This window comes from Excalfactoria chinensis, chromosome 10, assembly GCF_039878825.1.
Source record: "Excalfactoria chinensis isolate bCotChi1 chromosome 10, bCotChi1.hap2, whole genome shotgun sequence".
NCBI classification, from domain to species: Eukaryota; Metazoa; Chordata; class Aves; order Galliformes; family Phasianidae; genus Excalfactoria; species Excalfactoria chinensis.
In genome coordinates, this window is record NC_092834.1 from 3501085 (window position 1) to 3522189 (window position 21105).

General features: G+C 43.0%; 1 protein-coding gene across 2 annotated transcripts in view; it reads left to right on the forward strand.

The window, feature by feature from the left end:
- The window catches only part of IGF1R (insulin like growth factor 1 receptor), a 133842-nt gene that overhangs the window by 111683 nt on the left and 1054 nt on the right, over positions 1 to 21105 (forward strand). For both annotated transcript variants that reach the window (XM_072345176.1, XM_072345177.1), the window contains 10 exons: positions 1781 to 2067; positions 3460 to 3596; positions 4598 to 4757; positions 5445 to 5550; positions 6866 to 6936; positions 7864 to 8093; positions 8380 to 8490; positions 9473 to 9632; positions 11876 to 12005; positions 16144 to 16278. In XM_072345176.1, the coding sequence (XP_072201277.1) occupies positions 1781 to 2067; positions 3460 to 3596; positions 4598 to 4757; positions 5445 to 5550; positions 6866 to 6936; positions 7864 to 8093; positions 8380 to 8490; positions 9473 to 9632; positions 11876 to 12005; positions 16144 to 16278 (1527 nt within the window). The remainder of the gene's footprint in view (positions 1 to 1780; positions 2068 to 3459; positions 3597 to 4597; positions 4758 to 5444; positions 5551 to 6865; positions 6937 to 7863; positions 8094 to 8379; positions 8491 to 9472; positions 9633 to 11875; positions 12006 to 16143; positions 16279 to 21105) is intronic.

Below are 21105 nucleotides of genomic sequence, written 5' to 3' on the forward strand. Positions count from 1 at the left end.
TCAAAAATCTTGCGTCCCATAAATGTGGCGGATTAAGACACACTTTCTGGGTTCATATTTGAATTTATACTTCTGTTGATTGGAAACAAGCTTTGTAATTTCACTGCTTTTATCACAGAATTTGTGGCGCTGTTTGGAGGTCATTCCGTGTGTTTTTAGGACCTGAAAAGTTTTTTCTTTCCACTGAATCAAAACAGTCAGTGGGTGCTCTTCCAAAGCAAGTTAAATAGGGTTAGTAACTTCCATAAATATCACTGCAGAGGAGAAGGAAATGCTTTCCATCTCCTGTGAAATACTCACGCATCCCGCTGACAAGAGATTAAATTGGCTTGTATGTTTCTTAAAACAATTTGTTGGTAACTCAAGCTTCTTTCTTGTCTTTATTTCTGTGCTGTGGTTTACATGGCATCTGAGAGTGTCAGAATGATTCCTCAAGACACAGTAAAAGGGTTTTGGAAAATTTCATCGGCAACTCTAAAAAAGAAATTCATCCACTCTCTGCCAGATTTCAAAATCAAGTCAGGCTCTTTTTGGCTTGCTCTGCAACGTGGTGCTTTGTGACTGAACGGTCTGACATTTCGTCAGATAGTGAATCAGTTTCTCCTGTTGTATTCACTTATTCCCGTTGTGTGCTTGGGGAAGACATTACGCACCTGATCTGCAGCTTACTCTGGTAGGAATGTGGTAGACTTCACCTTTGTTACTGAGAACCACTGTGCTGACCAGGCGCTAAATGGTGGCAGGTGGGGCAGGATGCAGCCCAAAGAATTGCCCTGGTGCACTGCTATCCAGGTCTGAGCAGTGCTGGTGACTTCAGTGAGGAGGAAAGTGGGAGGTGGAGAGGCACTCCTGCTTACCTAGTTAGTGCTTATGGGCAAAACAGACACGGACTTGACATGTGATCAAGTGGCATGTCTTTTATTTAGCAGTTGTGTGTTGATTAACTCATACCAGCAAAATATTTGTAGAGTATTTTTATATTGATGTTTGTCATGCCACTCAAGCCTGGCTGTTACAGCTGTTCCTTAGACTTGGGAAAGTTGTGGCATTGCTGTAAATGCTCACGTTTTTAATTCAGTTCACAAATCTCATAGGGATGCAAAACAAACTTGAACCCTGCTATACACAAAATTAGTGCTGCATTTTTTCATCTAGGAAGGTTTGTCCTTCACAGCAAGTAAAGAGAGTCAGATACACAAATGACCACATAGTAGTGGCTGTTGACTTTCATGGCTTTCAGCTTCCTACCAAGGTTTCTTTTCTCAGTCCAGTGCATTCAAAGTTCTGCAATTCGTTTGTAACTGAACAGACCAACAAGTTAAGCCCATTGAGAGTTAGCTGTGCTATTCAAGCAAACTTCAGAATGGTTTTTTCCCTAACCCTTTAAACCTTTACCATCTGATTTTTATTTTAAGCTTCAACATTATTGTCATTAAACACAAATCCAGTTTGCATATTAAATAACAGAGAATCTGTCTTTGCTATTCAGTTTATTGTGCCAGCACCAGGGTGGTCAGAAGTTTGCACATGTATCATGAGCTCACTTTGAGCTTCAGAGTGTAGATGGATTTCCAGCCAAAGGTGAGCAATAGGATGTACCGATGCACTGCAGGTTTAGCTAGAGAGGGCTGTTTTCTTGCCTTGCCGTGTTATTATGTAGCTTTTTTTCTTAATAGCACTTGCCTATTTTACTGCGTTTTTTCACCAGTTTTCCTGAACCTAGAGGAAAAGTGAATTTTCTCTAATGAGGTCTTTTTCCTGTGTTTGTTTTTTTCCACAGACCTGATCGGAAGAGGAGGGATGTGTTCCGAATTGCAAATGCCACTTTGGCCACTCGAAACAGGAACACAACTGGGGCAGATCACTTCACCAACGTTTCTGATACAGAGGAGAGTGAGGTGGAATACCCGTTCTTTGAGACCAAAGTGGATGGCAAGGAGAGAACTGTGATCTCCCATCTCCAGCCTTTTACTCTTTACCGCATTGATATTCACAGCTGCAACCATGAAGCTGACACGCTTGGTTGCAGTGCTTCCAACTTTGTCTTTGCAAGAACCATGCCTTCAGGTATGCTCTCATAAGCATCAAGGTTTTGTTGCATTCTTTTTGTCTGGGAAGAGCTGAATCTCAAGGGGGACAAATCTTTGAAAACAGATAGAGAAAGTGTTGGGAGCATGAAATAAAAATTGAACACAAGATAAATTGGAACTACATGAAAGTTTGTTGCAGTAGTTTAATTGTCTCGTTTGGTCTCTCCTGTGTACTGAGTCATCTGTACTGAGCCTGTCTTCTGATCTGGAGAAGGGCAGCCCTGCCTCCAGTACCTAGATGATTATGAGAGAAATAGTTTCCCAGCTTTGTAGATGAGAGCCGCAGACAACGATGGATGAAAAGGTTTTATTCTTCAGTTCCCTGCATGCTGAATAGAGACAAGGGAACGTTTCTCTGCTGGTGTTCAGTTTTGCTGTGTTCATGCTGAACTGTTTACAGATGTTAGTTCTGCTGGTGGAAATGCTTGCCAAATGTTTCTTCTGTCACATAATGACCAAGCATTTGTCCAGCCTGGAAACAGGAGGATTACTGAGATGCTTTGTGCCCAATCACGGGCATCTAGAATACTTCAAATAAAAAACACTGAATGCTCTAGTCATGTTTGGGAATTATACAGATTGTACTTCTTCTGAGAAGAATAGAGATGATTTTAGTGTAAGCTCCTGTGCATTCAGCAAAGAGCTGCTGACTCCAGCAGATGTCTGGGAATATTTGATGCAGAGTGGTAGTAATTTTGCTTTGTTTCCCTCATGATCTGGGTTCAGCTGTGTCAGTGAAGGTATTGCTTATTTCAAGGAAATAAGGAAATATGCAAGATCCGGAACAAGGACATAAGCGTTCCCAGCTATTTAGTGTATGGTTTTGAAAATTAAAAGCTAAATTATTCTGAACCTCGTAAGACTGAAACTGTCTTCATGCTCCTGTTAGGATTTAAATAAAAACCATAAAATGGCCAAGGATGAAAATGACTGGGGATAAACACAACTGCTGAATTGCTGATGAGACCCTGTTTTAGACTGAGGAGTTTCCTAAGGTTACCTATAGAGTAGGGATGGCAGTGGGGCAGATTTTGCTGTCTTTCTAGCAGGTTGTTGTTTGCAGCCATTTGGTGGGACTAGCTGTGTCTGCATGGCTTTGATGTAGTGAAAGGCTTGGAATGAAGAACCAAATGCTGATAAGCAGTTTCACGTCATGCAAATATAGCACATTTACTAAAACAGCACTGATATCTGATGAAGCTGTGTACACCCTCTGGATCTTCAGATAGTACTTCAATGCTTTGTGACCTAAAGAATAGTGTGAACTTTTATTTATTTATTTTTTCCCCTCACCATCAACTGTTGCCTAAGTTCCTGTTTTTTACCTGCAGTAGGTATTCTTCTCACATTACTTGTAAATATTTTACAGAGGGAGCAGATAACATTCCAGGAACAGTAGCATGGGAAGCAAAAGAAGAAAACACCGTCTACCTGAAGTGGTTAGAACCTACAAATCCAAATGGGCTGATACTAATGTATGAAATCAAGTACGGGCAGCATGGAGAGGTGAGGATCTGACACTTCTCTATTAATATTTACTGTTTGTTACTCTAGTTTATACTTTTATTTTGTCACATCAGACTGTCTAACCAAGGTAGAATTTTTCAGCCTGTATTTTCAGCCCTGGAGAGTTCAGGTTTAAGTACAGTTGTAGAATATTTTCCCTGCTTTGACTTTTGTGGTACAAGAGACATAGTGCTACGTGAAGAGCCTCTGTAACTGAAAGCTAACATTGTCGCACTTGAGTTTGCTGAGGTTCAAACAGCACTTGATGCCACAGACAGTGACTTAGCAGCCAGTCTGCCATCCACATTAATCTTTGGAGTTCCCTATTAGTCTTTTGCCCACAGGGCTTACCTGCAGTTTGTAAATGAGAATCTGAAAGGGATTGCAAGTTATGACTTCTATTAAGCTTTAAAAAAACATACATAACTCAAAACTGAGTGAGGGGTGGGGGGGGGGGTACAATGTTTAGGTACATTCAGTCTGTACAAATTAATACTTTAATGGTTTGTTAATCATTTGCAGGCTGTAATAAAAAGCTTGGAGATCTGGTAGCACTGCAAGAGTTATATTTGTGACTTTCACCAAAAATGTGATCTTCAGAATAGACCTGTTTTCTGTATTCTTAAGAATATGGTGTTTATGGTAGCTGCTTTCTTTCAGAGATCAGTAGCTTACCCAGCTTTTAATAATTGAGCAGTGTTCAACTTGGTCCCAACTGAGACACAAAATGGAATCTTGTTTTTAGTTCCTTCTTTCTGAGTGCTGCTACAGCCCAGTGATGGAGATGGTGATTTTAAACACTCAGTAGCAAGCAGCATCTCATTCCTTTGTCTTATTTTGTCAGGTTTTGGATTCCACATCTCCTTAAGCTGTTTGAATTAAAACTAGTCAGATGGGGTATTTAGTTATACAGATCAGCTTATGTTGCAGCCATACCCTCTTCTCAAGAGCCAAGAGTATGAAGATCTTGATGTGAGCTGCAAATTGCTTTTTCCTTCCAGGAGAAACGAGAATGTGTTTCGAGACAGGAATACAAGAAGCTCGGAGGGGCGAAGCTGACTCATCTGAACCCCGGAAATTATTCTGCTAGAGTTCAGGCCACGTCATTGGCTGGAAATGGATCTTGGACTGAGCCAGTCTCTTTCTATGTACAACCCAAATGTAAGACCAGTATTGCTTGGCTGCGTAAGAACCAGTGATTTGCTAAGAATTTGGCCTGGCAGATTTTCTTTAACTTATCAGTATGATTTTTTGTACTTTAGAATTGATGTTAGGAATGTTGTGATAAAGCTGGCATTGATGAAAGGGGGATTCTGCTCCTGAGAATGGCAGCGATTCAGGTTTTGGAAGAATAGGTCTGTAGAGGGTACACAGAGACCGTCTTGGGAACTTCTGTGTTTAGCTGAAGATCAGCTGTGTCCATGGAAAGCCAGACTCCATCTTTTATTCATTCTTGTTTTTCTAATTGCGGGAATCTGATGAACCAATGTGAATATCTTCTGAAGTAGGAGCAATGGCAAGGTGAACAGAAGGTGGTGGAAAAGAAAGGTTGATATACAAGTGAACAGCTCTGTATTGTTCACCAAGGAATGTAAGTCTTCAAGCATAACATGTGAAACCAAACTCCTGACAGACGCTGTTCTGTACAAAGCTTTTCACTCTCTGTTCTCTTATTCCACTCATCTGCAGTCAGGGCGTGTTTCTGAGTACATTTTTCCACATCAGACAAGAAAATGAGTACTTTGATTTCTCCCGTGTATGGAAATATACTGAGTGGGTTTTGAATGTTTCTTTGTTAATAGAGATTTTATAGAAACCTTAATACAATTGTTTTCTTGTTGGTTGCAGCAGCAAACTATGACAACTTCCTCCATTTGATAATTGTGCTCCCCATTGCTTTCCTGCTCATCATTGGGGGTTTGCTGATAATGCTGTATGTCTTTAACAAGAAGAGGTGAGTTATACTTGTGGTTAAAGCTAAACTGCAGGAAGGGAATGCTTATTTTCAAATCTGTGTCTGTGGAGCAAGTTAGAAAGTAAGAAGTGAAATAGCTTTCAGAGTACTTGAGAAGCTAAAGTGGATTCTGCCTTGTTGGTGTGTAGAAGGAGGTGGTGTAGAGTTACCAGCCAGTATCTGCCTCCTGCTTGGGATGCAAAGGGGCTTTTTATTACAGTATCGTGTTTGAAAGGGGAGAAGAAGGGTTGTCAGGAACTGGGACAGTGATGGCAGATGCTGAACCTTTATAATCAGGTGCTTTGAAATGCAAGTTGCTTTATAAACTTCATTCAAGTGAGGTTAATTTGATTTCTTGCAAATTTTGAAGTTGTTTTTTTTCAATTCTTTCATACACATACAAATATTTACATGCTGGACAGAACTTTAATTGATTTGCTTTCCTTAGCATTGTACTTTAATAATTTCTATGTAATAGAAATACATAATGAGAACTTAGCAGAAGTTAGTGCAAATGTTCAGTATTGCAACTTTTTAAGCATGCAGGTTTTTGTTACACATACTTTTAAGTTGTGCCCATTGAGTATCCCAGCTCTCATCCCTTTGTGTGCTCGCTGTAATCCCAGTTCCCAAGCACTACAGAAAGGGCTTTGCCTCTAGTGAAGTGAGGTGCCTGCTGGCCTTCCCATGTCCTCTCCAGCGTGGAGAAACTGATCCCCCATCCTTCTTGAAGCTGTTGTTCTAGCACACAAAAAATGTTTTCTTTGGTTTTCTGAGGTCTGTTTATTAATTTTATTTGTACAGCTTTGCCCCCTGCAAGAACTTGTACAACTCTCAATAAACATCTTATTCTGAAAATCACACCAGGAAAGTAAAATAATAGAAGCAGTTTATAAAGTAGTGGAACAGAAACCCGAATGAAAAAATAACACCCTGTTCTTTGCTAGCTCACTTCTGCCTCACAGTAAAAAGCAGGTGATGTTAAAGCCGTACGTCTCCTGGGTGTATCAGTGCACAGCTGCCTTTCTTAAAGGAAGTTTGCCTAGCAGCTGAAAGTACCATGTGTTTACACTTCTCTGTACCACATCAGCAGCAGAGAAGACTGCAGGTTTCCTGGGAAAAATGTTCTGAGCTGTTTTCCCACTGATTATGTGAAGTAGAATAAGAACGTGATTTGTCTTCTTTCTCTGAAAAGCTCTCCACCTACAGTAAATACTTCGTGATTGAGCAAACAGTGGAAAAGCTGTAGAATAGTCAGTCTGCAATTACTTGAGCTCAAAGATTAAAAAAGAAAAAAAATAATGTATTTCAACAGGAACAGCGACAGACTGGGCAACGGCGTGCTTTATGCGTCTGTGAACCCTGAGTACTTCAGTGCTTCGGACGGTAAGTGTGGCCTGAGCCTCTGTGCACTTAGTTCTGTATGCTCTGTTTGTGTCTGGTTTGGGAAGGTATGAAACACTGACAAAGGGATGTGGTAAAACCTCTTTCTCTTCATTGTATCTGCACACCCATAGTTAATTCACAGGCAGTTGTATGTGAATGTTGTCTGCCTATTGAAAGTGGGGAGTTTCTGAAGTTTTTCCTGTAGTTTATTCGGCTGAGATTAACTTGGGTGGGTTTCTTTTTCACAGCATTGCCTATTTAGACAGTAATTTTGTTACTAAATTGAAGGAAGAATTCATGAATTCCAGGTTTGCTGTTTGTCCTTTTGAGCCCTGTTCTGACCTCCTGGAACAAGCTCACCACTTGCCGGTCAGAACATGAACTTGCTTAGCTTGTCAATTGGACAGTTTTGCTTAAAATAGTTCTGGTTGCCTCCAAAGGAGGTTGTTTGCCACTGGTAGCAAAAAATAACTCCTTCCTTTATTCCACTTCCAATGAAGAAACAAAAGTATCTGATGTGCCCATTGAAAGCTTGAGGGAAAGGGTGTAAAAAGAGATACATTTACTTCATTTGTTGCGGAAGGGTTTGCTGTTTGTACTGTAGATAAACTCCTTGGTGGTTCCTGTGCTGGCTGCTCCTGGGCAGCAGCAGGAGCTGAATGACCCTGGTTGTGTGCATTAGGTTCCTTGTTTTTTATCCCATTCTGCCAGTCCCTTTGCATTCCTTTAAAGTTCCTTTTAAGATGTATTTGTGTGCTAAGCCTGTCTCTGTAAGGGAAAGACTTTGGAATATTCACATGCATGATTCAGGGTCTTAAGATGATGTCCAGCTTTGCTTACAGCAAAGTTGTTCAGACAGTTGATATCATAAAGTGATCCCAGTAGTTAGGAGAACAGAACGTGATGGCATGTTCTCTTTCTGCTTAGTGTACGTTCCAGATGAATGGGAGGTGCCCCGCGAGAAGATCACCATGTGCCGAGAGCTTGGGCAAGGCTCTTTTGGGATGGTATATGAGGGAATAGCCAAGGGAGTGGTGAAGGATGAGCCGGAGACCCGGGTGGCCATCAAAACGGTCAATGAGTCTGCAAGCATGCGTGAGAGGATCGAGTTCTTAAACGAGGCCTCTGTGATGAAGGAGTTCAATTGTCACCATGTGGTAAGTCTTGAAACTGTAACGAGGCAGACTGATAAGGCCGTGGTGCTTTAACGGCCAGAGGGTGTTCGGGGCATGTCCTCACTGGCTGAAGGGGTGCTTGGATTTTAGCTTCAACTCGTCAGCATTAGAATATTGCTGTTCAGCAGGAGTCAGAGAGAAAGCAAATCTGCTTCCAGACATTTCCCACTGTTTCATGGGTGTCTGGGGCTATGTATCACATGAATAAATGCTTACTGCAGTTCAGTTGGTGGAATCTGTAGCTGAGCGTTTGACTTTCCTCTTCCAGGTTCGCCTGCTAGGTGTTGTTTCTCAGGGCCAGCCTACCCTAGTTATCATGGAGCTGATGACACGTGGGGACCTCAAAAGCTATCTGAGATCATTGAGGCCAGACACAGAGGTGAGTCACAACTTGTTTTATTATTATTTCTTCACTCAAAATCATCTTGAGCAAAAAGGCGTCATGTCAGAAGCAGCAGGCAATTAGCCTTTCTTGCCCTTGTCCTTAAGCTCTAAGAACAAAACACGCTGCCCTGTGATCTGCAACACCTTTTTTTTATGAGTTAGTTACTGCAAATAGCCCGGTGTGCTGCCTGGAATAGGCCCCATCTTGTGGTACCAAGTCCATTTTCCACATTTGAATTAAATCCCTTGTCTAGCCTAATTCTTGTCAAGAAGTTGAAAAGATTGGCTTGTTGAAGCATACACGTTAGGGTAATTGTTTCATGCTTTACATCCTGCCTGTTGCCTCTATTGGAAAATAATTACAAATAAGGCCTGTCTATTTAAAAATCAGCGTGCTTGCTAATACACGTATGTACTTCAACATGTAGGCCATCAGTGTAACAGCTAAAATTGCCCCTTATGATGTAGGGTCTGAAAGATGACACTGAACATTGAAAACATAGTTGACTCTGTAGAGAATAAGCCCAGTGATTGTCTTTTACCAGTGGTGGAATGATCTAGAATTTCTGATATAAGTAGTTCACAGGAACAGAATGTGAGCACATGGTTATGTGCAACAGAGAATGTATGTGGTATAAATGGAGAACGTGGAATGTATCAAGTTGCTGAAGTGATTGGGTACAGAAAATATCCACGCTGAATGAACTGTTTAAGCTCATCACGTGTAAGAAACAACACAGTTTTACTAAAAAGTCTTCCTTGTTTGTTTTCCCTATGGTAGTGTGGCCCACGGCCTACTGCAAAAGGGCTGTTTGGGAGTTCTGTCTGTAGATCATCTTGTTATGCCCATCTGTCCCCCCAAGCAGGTGCTGCAGTGCTCGTCATTTTTAAAAAATACCTCGTGGTTTGGTACAGAAATAGGTTTGTGTCTTTTTTTCTTTTCCCCTTACATGTTTTATCATCTTAATCCTGCTCAGAGTAATCCTGGCCAAGCACCTCCAACTCTGAAGAAGATGATTCAAATGGCAGGAGAGATTGCTGATGGGATGGCATACCTCAACGCCAACAAATTTGTTCACAGAGATCTTGCAGCAAGAAACTGCATGGTGGCAGAAGATTTCACAGTGAAAATCGGAGGTGTGTTTTTTGGTGTTTTTTGGTGTTTACAGGAATGAAAAACATCGTCCTGAAAAATCAACATCTTAGAGGGCATTTTAGCTTTTCTTATGCCTGTTTTTAAAATCTTTATGAGCTTAGCTCTAGTTTCTGCTGAATGAAATATGTTTCACATAAAGGCTAGCTGTGATTTAGGACGTGTGAGCAGTCAACGCTGATTTGAAACTCTTGGAATACCTCTCCTTGCTGTTGTTCCATTGAGGAAATAGTATAGCGTGTAGGCTTAGAAGGAGCGGGTGAGGCAACGATTTGAGGTGCAGATGCTGCAGACATCTGGGTGGATGGCACGGTTACCATTGGTGTGTCATTTGCTCTTCTGTTAACGCACAGAAATAATTCCATCTCCTGTTTTTTGATTCAAGAAAAACAACTTTAGTATTATTTTAAACCGTATCTGAATTAGGAGTGGAATGTAAGGCTTGATTTTCAGCTGGATGCTTTCCAGTGTGAACTGCAGTGCTGCTTTCCAGACAACAGAATGGCTTTTCCTCTGCTCTGCTGTTAGAACACCACTTATTTTCCCCTTTCACCATTCCTCCAAAACAGTGTCAGATGAGTTTTTTTCAGACTTCTCTCCAGAGAGTGATTTTGAGCTTTTGGCTGTTTTTAAGTTGTGCATATTAAAATAGCATGTATGGTAACAGCCTTCTGCTCTAGGAAACTAATTCTTTTTCTTTGAGCTTAACTCAGCTATTTTGATAATTTGTGTAAGTAATCCTGTCATTTGGGAGAAAGAAAATATGATTTCATTTTGAGTCAGTTAATTAGGAAATGAGATCTTTGGGGGATTATGTATGTTTTCTGCAGGTTTGAGGAAGTCAGCCTTAAATCCTTTCCATTCCAGCATTCCTACTCCAGTGTGTTTTACAGTTGTGTGATTTCAAGGTGGTGTGTTTTCCTCCCTTTAACATGGTGCATGGTTACCCAGAAAGCATTTCATGAAATATGCTGCGCTACAGTTGTTCGTGTGCCTGTATAGAAAATCACTTCATGTGGACACAGTTGAGGGACATCTTGGCTAGAACACGCCAGATTAGACTGCTTAGATCTCAAAGGAGGAGCCTTGTTTTGTGCTGTCTTATGCTTATTGCATACCTGTTACTTATTTGCATTATGCATTAAAAGAATTTTCCTTTCTGCTGGGGGTAAGATGAGCCTGGTGTGTGGGAGTGCTGGAATAGCTGCACAGATGGGGCTGTTAGTCAGGATCACTGGGGTATCAGCAGCTCTAGCAGGTAAGGAATGAGAAGCATTAGTGGTCTCTCATTCAAGCTGTAGACTTGTAGTAATGGCTGTGAGAACTGCTTAAGCTGGAGGACTTCTCTTTTCACTCCACATTTCCAAGACAAAAAGTGATAAACTGGATTTTGTCCAAGGCTTTCTGTGTCAGCAGATAGCATTTAATTTAGCAAGCAGTTTGATCACATGTGTTTTACTAAGTTTTTGTTAGTATCTGGAAGTGAAGTTGCTTACCTGAGTAGGCTCATACGAGGCCCAACCAGTCTGTGTACATCAAGCTGATGATATGGAAAAAACTGGAAGGAGTGAGTGCCAGTCAGACGGTGTTAGGCCAAGCCTTGCAAATGCTTACGTATTTATAGCTAAGGGCATGACACGTGTCACTGGGAGTGTGGCTTTAATAGTGGTCTGCATTAGTCATAGATGAATAGGCTAATCCTCTGAGGAATTTGAGGTAGAATATTACGTAGGAACTGAAAACTTGCTTTTGAGGGAGGAAAAAAAGTGAGAGAAGCACTTCCCTCGAAATGTGAGGTTCTTTAATGAAAGGCAGTAGGATAAGAAATAAAATTGTTATTTGCATTCTTTGAAAAGAAAAAAAAACACAGACACTGGACTGTTGAGCAGATTAATGTATGACGTGAAACCTCAGAAGATTTGACTTACTGCAAGGCTTGGACGTAAACTGTGGAACTTTCCTTAATAACATATTTAATTCATTCAGAGCTGATCGGGATCCAGCTCGGACTGCTGATGTCCATGGTAAAAATGCCTGCTGGCTTTTCAAGGAGAGGCAAGGCAGCCATCCCTAGGCAGGCAGGTGAAGGCTCTGCAAGGCAAAGTGCCGTGCTGACAGGTGGAAGATTCTTTATACCAAACTTTACATCTGCTGATGACGGTGGCTTGTAGTAAGGTGCAGTGTTTGTTGTTTCATCATGCAAACTAATAAAACTTGTGCCTTCTAGATTTTGGCATGACAAGAGATATCTATGAGACAGATTATTACCGGAAAGGAGGGAAGGGTTTGCTGCCTGTCCGCTGGATGTCCCCGGAATCACTGAAGGATGGAGTCTTCACAACGCACTCCGATGTCTGGTAACAAAAAAGGGGTTTTGAAAAAGCAGTTTTTGCCCTCTTCTTTCTGGTTTCTGCTCTTGTTTTCCTAGGTTTAATTAAGTATCCTGCTGCTTCTGGTTCCTCAAAGGTAGCTCTCGTTATCCACTGCAAAACTTCTTACTTTCTGTTGTTTCTGTTGCAAAAATCAAGGGCTCGTGAGGTTATTCTGCCCTCAGAGGCAGAGCCTTAAATGGATTTCCATAGCTGGAGGTGCAGCTTATTTCCCACTGTGAGTTGTAAAATCACTTGTGCAGTGAAGAACATTGCCTTCACCTGGAAGAGCAAGTTGTCATTTTTCAAATTGCCCTCCCTCAAGAAAAGCATTAGAAGTTGCCAAGAATATGGAAAGGTTCATGGTGCTGACCTGCTTTTCTATCAAAACCTTCTGTGTAAATAAGCTCTACTTTCCTGCAGACAGTTTGTGTATGCTACCATTTTTTTTTCTTTGGAGCTCTCCCTCGTGTATATTCTCCCCCATTTGGGTCTTTGTTTGCTTGCTTTATATACCACGAGATGCGGAAATAGGTTTTTTCTTTAAAAGCACATTGCTTAGTTGCTGTATCTGTGAAGTTATTAATAGAAGCGTTCAGGAAATTTCAAAATAAACTTCTTAGTAGAAATAATACTCTGGAACATTCCTCTCTCCCCGTCACCCCCCGCCCCCCCACTGCTGCTTTCTGCTTTTGCAGAAAGATGGAGAGGCTTTGGCAAAAGATGAATGTGCACAGGCAAAACCTCTGCCTCTACTCAGACTTTTATGGTTTCTCTGCCTCCTTAACAAGATGTTTTTACTGCTGATTCGTTACAGAATTGGCAGCTGATTGCCTCCAAATGCCTAAAAGTCGGTAGAAATGGTATTTTAGTAGTAAACTGCATTTTCTTTAAACAGCTTGAGGATTTTGGAGTCAGTGGGCTGCAATCCACAGCATCAACTTTGAAAAACAAGTGGAAAAGCAAAGCATCGGAATGTTACTTAACCTCAAACTTGGAATTCAGTGAAAATATCCACTTTGAGTTGAAGGGGAAGCCCTCATCGGCCGTTCACCTAACAGAACCACGCTTCTGGCAGTCCCTCTGTAGTAAAACAATTCTGGGACTTGTAATGGCTTCACAAAGCAGACAGATCTGAAATACATCACTCGAAAAATCCCCAGGTTTAGAAGTGAATTTAGCCTAGAGTGAGGAGCTGGCAGATCTGCCTCTTCTAACCACCAAACAGGAACTTCCATGTCCAGCCCTCGTCTTCAGCCTTTGTTTCATGTCTGTAGCAGACTGGCTGTCAGCTTTGCTGATGTATTACTGTTCATGCAGATTTTGCTTTTCACCTGCAACTCTTAAGTGGTGTTGTTTAAAGTGAACTTGGATTCCAAAACACAGCGCACAAAAACAACAGATTGAGATGCTAAGTCAAGCATCATTACTGAATATGTGCTTCAGTTGTTGCAGGAAGTGTATGTGTTCTCTTAGAGCTAACAAAACACAGTGTTCATTGTCCAAAGCAAGACTGATCAAACAGTATTGCATTTTAGGAGTGGGACATGGAATGTATTGTAGCCAGACTACTGCAGATGTCCCGTAAAGGAAAGCAGCTCACTGACAGTAGTGTTGGGAAACACAGGGGAGAAGAGTCAGATCTGATAGATTCATAGTTGGAAGCATACAGGGAGAAAAACATCATCTGCTGGACCACGGGTCCACAGATCTCAGCAGTGGTTTGTGACACTTGGCTTGGTTTGTGACTGTTGGAGTGATTTTTCTCCTAAAACGCAGCTCATGTGGGGATGCTGCCTTGAAGAGCAAAGCAAAAGAGCAAAGTTCCACACAAGGAACTTGTATGTTTAGAATGTGTAACACTTGCATCTGCCACATATCCGTGGATAGGGATTCAGATCAAAACTGCAGTGTTTTCCTCTGGTTTACTCCTCAGTAACTTTTAATTGTGTACCTTGAAGGCCTCTTCATGCCCAGGTAGAGTCACCTGAGTCCCCGTGTTGATGTTGCCTTATGAAAACTTGCTGAGCTTATGAAAACCTTTTGAGGGGCTGTTCATGTTTTTATTCAAACAATACATTTAAAAAAAAGAGTAGGTAGGTTGTTTTTTTTCTGCCTTTTTGGTAGGAAATTGCGACATCTTGGTCTGTGTTCTTAGAGATCAGTTTTAGAAGCCAAAATGTCACAAAGACAAAACTGCAAGTGGTCAGAGTGCGAGATTTATAAGCTGTAAGGTGAGATGGCAAACTGCACAAGAGTGTCTGGAGGTTTTTAAGGGTGGAGCTTTATTTTGGCAGTTCATTCTTTTATTGCTCTCCAGGCTGAAGAATGAGGTAATTAGACAAGAGTGTTGTTGTTGTTGTAGTTGGAGAGAACACTTGTTGTGTAGGAGAACATTTTAAAATGAATGTAATACTGTTCAGGATGAGGGTGTGCTTCTATAAATAAGTCTTCGGCATCTTGCATTCTTCCAGAGATAGTGGTTGCCTTGAAGGAGCAGTGTAAGTGTATTTGTTATGATAATATGGCCAGGAGATGAACAGAACTTGCTCTCCTTATTCCTGCAGCGATCAAAGCAGCTTCAAAGCCACCCAGGTGCTGAACTGACCCTCTGTCCCTCCCTCCTCTGAAAGGCAAACAGTTGCAGATCTGTCTGTGGCTTCTGGCTTCAGTCACAAGCTGCTTCAGATCCACTGGATAACAGAAAGATAAAGACCCCTGTACCATAACTGGCTAATAGTGCTGGACCCCTGGTTACACAGCAGCGTCATGTCAGAGCTACACTTCTGTCCCTATGCTTGACTCAGCATTTTAGCCACAGAAGGACAGGACAGCAGCTAGATTTGTTCGTGGCGCAGCAGCTCTAAAAGTAGATGACTGTTGAATGCAGGGCAGACAGTTTGATCTGTCTGCTCAATAAACTAATTTTAAATTGAGGTATTTTTAGAAAGCGTCGATATTTACATCTAAACTGTCCAATTACATAATCGTGTTTATCTTTATTCACCAGTAATCAATTTGTATTATTAGACCAACTTGTTTTTCACTTCTGCTGTCCTTAGTAGTTAGGGGGGAAGAGCCAGGAGCTCTGTGTCAGGATGTTGCTAAAGGAGTAGCTGGGTTTCTCGCTGGGACTCAGCTGTACTGCTGAAGCAGCAAAGTGTAGGGCCTTTGTTTGAGGAGCTGGAGAACATTTCTGCCACTTCTCAGCCTTTTTCACAGATCACTTCCGTTAGTTGTTTCTGTATTTTAAATGCCTTGGTCCTTACTTTGCATTTTTCACTTGGAATGTGGAGGAAATCAGAGCAGAGAGGCAAATGGGGAAGTATTGCTCAGTGTTCTGTGCCTGGGGAGCGGAGGTTGGTTGGTTTGCTTCTCATGGGGAGGCAGATGAGATGCACAGGTGCGGTGGGTGTGTTTGCTGTTTAGCTCACTGCTGCCCGGAGTGGTAGGGAAAAATTGAAGCTTTGAAATGAGATTTGTGAGACTTGAGGATTTCTGACAAAAAGCAGCTTGCGCTGGAAGGAGACCTTAAAGTTCTGCTTCACGGTCATCTCAGCTGCTATCAGAAGTGCCTGAGAGATGTTTGACTTTGGAGAAACCCAGGAAGACTTTGGGTTTCATTTCTTTAACACACAGTTGTTTTTTCCCTTGCTGTCTCTGTCACTTTGGGGCTCGTTGGGCCTTTCTTAAAAAACACCTCTTCAGCTCTTCAACTTGCACAGGAGGTTGACAGAACAGTATTTTTTCTTCTTCCCTTACCTGCATCTTTCCCTCTGCTCTCTCCACCTCCCAGGGCACCTTGAGTCAGAACTCAGAGCTGTGGGAGGGGAAAGTGAGGTTTGTGCAGATTGTCCAGACAAGCACCCAGCTGAGCTGTCCTCTGAATTAAGAGGCCTTTGGTCAGTGCAAGGAGCTTGTAATGGCTTGTCTTACTGATCGACCTTTGCAGAACCACTGTGAACAAGCAGTGTTGGACCACTGGATAATTGTGATCAGCTGTGTGGAAATTAAGAGAGATTTTTGTAAAAAGAAAACTCCCCCAGAAACCGCCTTGCTCAGCATCATCGAGGGAAAATATCCTTGCAAACATTGCTTGGCTTTCTAAAGTTCTCTTGTTTTCTAGGTCTTTTGGTGTTGTACTTTGGGAGATCGCAACATTAGCGGAGCAGCCGTACCAAGGCATGACCAATGAGCAAGTGCTCCGCTTCGTGATGGAAGGAGGCCTGCTGGAAAAACCAGACAACTGCCCTGATATGCTGTAAGTGTCAGCAGTTACCACTCAGTGCTCAGTTTATTCCTCGTGATCCCTTTGTGTCTGCTTCTGCCCTGTCTGCCACAGGAGAGGCTATTAAGGTGTGACTGCAATGCAAGATGCTGTTTGAACAGTCTCTGTCAATCTTCAGTTTTGTATTAATTAGAGTTACCATCAAACACCTTTGCTGGTGGGCAGAATCTCACACTGGGCTCTTTCATAAAGAAGCAACTCCCAATCTCTGTGTTCCTAACTAAATTTACATTTAATAACAGCTCATAAGTGTCATCTTCTGCAGCAGAAAATGTTGTACCTGTATCTTGTCTCTTCTGCTTCAAGTAAGTCTGCTGGGGATTAGGGGAAAAAAGAGCTTAGCTGTATTGTGCTTAAACTCTCTGGAATGCCAGTTTTCAGTTCGGCATACAGGTAAATGGATCCTTCATTCCTGTGTCTGAAGCAGCTTTGGATCTGCCATCTTGGTTGCTGCTCATTGCTTTTAGGCAAACAAGTTTGCCCAGCCAACAGTTTCCTGCCCTGTGAGCACAGAAAGAGGCATGCAGAAAAACCTTTGTCTACCCCTAGAACCCGCACAAAGCTTACAGCCGAGCAGCATGCAGCACAGCAGGCTTCGGTTTTCAGCTTTACATTGCTGAAATACTTCTGCTGGCTTTGGTGTACAGCAGTTTCAGTTGTTCAGACTTTATTACTTTGATATACTTCCCAAACTGGCTTTTGGGAAGGAAATGCTGCGTCTTGCAGTTATTGAAATTTGTTGGAGGCCCGCAGAAGGGATACAATCACTTAAGGGCCTCAGCTGCTTGAGATTCTTAGGAAAAGAGCTTTTTTGGCTGGCCGGCTGGCTCTGGTTTCAGATGACAGGCAGCGTTGTTTTGTTGTTTGAGGGGGGTGGGTGTATGTGCAAGGGGAGGTGTAGTGCCATGTGATTCTTCAGTTTCACATTCTTTCCTTTCCACGATGCTGTGGAGAATTTCTGGCAGGCGGATCGACCGGAGATTGTTTCACATGGCGAGCGCCGTGTAATGGAGGCAGGGATGGGGAGGAACGAGGCTGTGAGGAGCTCTGGGTAGGGCTGCCCTGCTCCCCCAGTCAGCGGGGAAAAACGAGCTCTAATGCTGAAACTTGGCAAGAGTTTCTGCATTAGAAATTCCACTCTAACCTGGGGCACGTGTGGTATGAGCAGGGGAAGGGAAGCTCTCACTGCTGCAACCCATCCACTGCTCTCCTCCATCCTTGGAACTAGTCCTGTGCTCACAGGGCCCTGCTTTCACCAGGTCCGCTTTCAGGGTAACCATCATAAATTTGCATTACTGTAAGCCAGCAAAAAACATTTTTGTGCCAATTTTAAATGAAGCTGTTCACAGCTGATGGCTGTAAATGGCCATCAAAACTTTAGGCGAACGTGGCAGGGGGGCAGAGTGAAAGTACCTTCCTTTTATTTTAACTTCTCTCCATTGGCACAAGAAGCAGAACTAAGGCACATCCAGTTTAATGATGTCTCTCTTATTTTGTCAGTAGAATTGTGGGAAAAAAGATCCTAACTTTGCCCAGATGCTGAAAGAAATTGAATGCGTTGGCCTTAGAAGCGCATTGTGACTTGTAGCTTCCTTTCAGCTTATTTGGTCTTTATATTAGCACAGACTCTCAAGCCTGCTGAAATTCATTGTGGCTGCTAAGAGAGTAGCAGTAGGGAGCTCCTGAAGTCATCTTTACCTTTGCTCCACGTATTGGGCATCCAGAGAACCTATTTTATGTGTCTGTATTGCCTGGGGTTTTTGCATGCTTTCACTGCTTTTCCCATTGTCCGTCCTATTGGCCCCAGGTTGGATGTAGGTGCTGGGCAGCACTCAGCAGCCAGTGCATTCGCTGCTCACTGTTACTGCTGGGAGCTGCCCTGGGAACAGAGATGCTTCTCTCCCTCCAGCTGTCTGATAACCAGAGTGGGACATTATTATTGAAAGGTGCTTGTAGCAGAGTTGCAAACATGCGTTCCCCATGCAAGATACTGACCGATCTGTGTTACTTAGTATTAACGCACAGTATTAACTCAGGATGGCCAGAAAGTAAAGCCTGTCTGCTGCAGGAAAGTCAGCACGCTTCTAGTGCTCAGCGCAGTGTAACAGCAAACCAGAAGTGGAGCTAGGAGCACCTGGTAGGAGGTGACTGCAGAGATATTTTGTATTGCTTTGACAGGTGAACAAGGAAAATGTAATAATGGGAGGATGGTATCTAATGTAGAAAACAAATTTACCTTTCTGAAAAGAGGGGGAATTGTACTGACATACAAAAACGTCCAGAACGGGTGGAGTAGGTGTTCTGCTGTGGGGAAGCATGGATGAGAACAGAGAGAAGAATCCTTCTGCAACTGACACCGAACCGACTATTTTTAACCTTACAGATTATGTGAGTGTTGACACAGCCCTGCACACTCCAGCCACAGCACAGCAGTTCTTGTAAGGGCCTCTCGTTGCCCCATGTGTGAATGCTACGTGGTACAAGCAGTCTTGGCAGTTCCATCTCTCCTTAGACTGCAATGCCTGTAATGCTTGTTAGTGGCTGTGCTTTGCTAACCCCTGCTAGCAGGGAGCCATCAGCTTCCCCAGCGGATCAGAGACCAAGGACACTGGAGGGGTTCTGTTCTGCAACGTGGATGTGTTGGATGGCTGTGCAAGGTGGATTTTATCGCACGGTTGTCTTGTGGGTCAGAGAAGTGGTAAATCGGTGTGAAGGGGCTGAGCACAAAGAGGATGGTATTTCTGCAGGCTTTTCACTCTTGTGCAGGGCGAAACAAGACTCAGTTCTGTTTATGCTACACCCTCTTGGCATAGTTTGCATGATTTTACAGACAGAACCATGCAGTAAGACAGATGGTTCAATAAGACGGTGCCAGGAGAAGCTTTGCTGTTTTTCTCCTCTTCCTGTGTAATAAGTAAAGTTTTTATGTACTCCCATTGTTAGGCAGCGTTTGTCAGGTGATGGCTGCGTGGCAAGAAGATTACAGCTGAAGCTCTCAGACAGTGTGTTCCCATGGGGCTTTTAAAAGTTGTGTAGGCTGGAATTCCACTCTGCTTTTGAAGTAAGAATTGCTTCCCCCACATGTAGATGACTAGACTGTTTACGTAGTACCGATTTTCCCTTTGTTCCTGGTGCTCACTTGGTGTGAGGGTCTGCTCTCCAGAGGTGACACCAGCATGCAGCAGCAGGGTGGCAGAGCTCACTGCTGTTTTCTCCGTCAAATCACATCTGATGCAGAGCACAAGTGCACGCTCAAATGGAATGCAGCTTCTATAGTAATTTATTTTCCATTTTTGTTTTTTTTTTAATGTCTCAGTGCAAGAAGTGACTCCGCTTCTGCAGCGTTATTTGAGCAAAGGACTCGTTACAGTGGCACCAGTTATTCCCCCATCTCATGCTAATGCCTCCAGCTTCCTCAGGCTCACAGCCACCAGCCAGAAACACACTGGATAAAAGTACTTGGGTTGTATTAGCAGCCTGTTAAGTCTTCCATTGTCTGCTGGAAAGTTTTTTTTAAGATAATGTAAACAAGGTCTTAGAGCCCACAGAGTTAAAAAGAAAAGAAATATCCTTTTATGGGAACTCTGTAGGGTTTTTAAATCTGGAATGGATTAAAAGAAACATCACATGTCCTTGTTTGTGCTGATGTCACATGCATTACTCCACTGCTTGTGGTATCTCCTTAGCATTGCCCTTAGGCCTCAGGGCAAAGTGCCAGTGAATATCCAGTGTTCTTGGCTCCAGCCGAGGCTGCTATTCAGGGACGCAGCAGTCAGCTGGAAAGGAAACAGCAGTGAAGTAACAGAAATGGATTTTATATATTTATGTCTCAAGCTTTCCTCCTCGGCTGTGGGTGAGGGTGTAATACGGTTTTATAGTTTGGCTTCACTTTCGCTGTGGAAGTCTCTTAAAGACTCGAAAACAAGCAATAGTGGAGCAGTGTTTGTGTGTCTATGTGCCCGTCACCGTACGGCGCTGAGGAGTGGGGCACTCACAGCACAGCCGGTTTTGCCAGCTTCTTTTGGGTGTCACAGGGCCGTGCTCAGGTGGTTGGCTTCTGTTCACGCTACGCTGTGCCAGCCAAGCTCTCACAGCAATATTTGTGAATTCAAATGTACTTCAATTAAGATCACTTTTGTTTTGGTTGAAGCGCTCTCAGCAGTGTTTGCATCCCAAACACAGCAGCTTTCCCCCTTTTTGCTGGTTCTGGTCGGCTGGGAACAGCATTTCCCCAGCAGAGAGCTGAGTGGGAGGCACTGCTTTGCTTTGGTTCTGTTTCAGGCCAGGGCTGTGCATTGGTGCGGCAGGCGTGGAGCAGGGCTCCAGCACAGTGACAGTCATATCGCAAGGCTTACTCCAGGGCAGGGACCCTTCAGAAAGGAGGGCCTTAAGTGGCTTGGGTGGGCTTGGGAGCTATCCAAAAAAGAGTGTGCTTTTGTTCTTTTGGCTCTGTCTTTTTTAATGAAAAAAAAAACAACAACAAAACAAATCCACTCAGAGATGCAGAGACCTGGTGAACTGCTGTGAGGGCCAAAGGCAGTGCAGACTAACTGAAGTATAGCATGGAATTTCTTGCTTACTTTCAACCATCTGTAAAGGAGGAACGCCTTGAAAAGATGCTCTGAGAGGTGCTACTGTACGTTGGGTAAGTAGAGGATGCTTTGGAGGAGAACCAGGGAAGTACCACCTGGGAATAAGAGTACAGAATGCTGCTGGATGTCAGGCGTTGCAGGACTGCTTTATCAGCAGGCGTGTGCGGAAGGGGGTTGAGAAGGCTTAGGTCGGAGCTGTAGAAGTCAA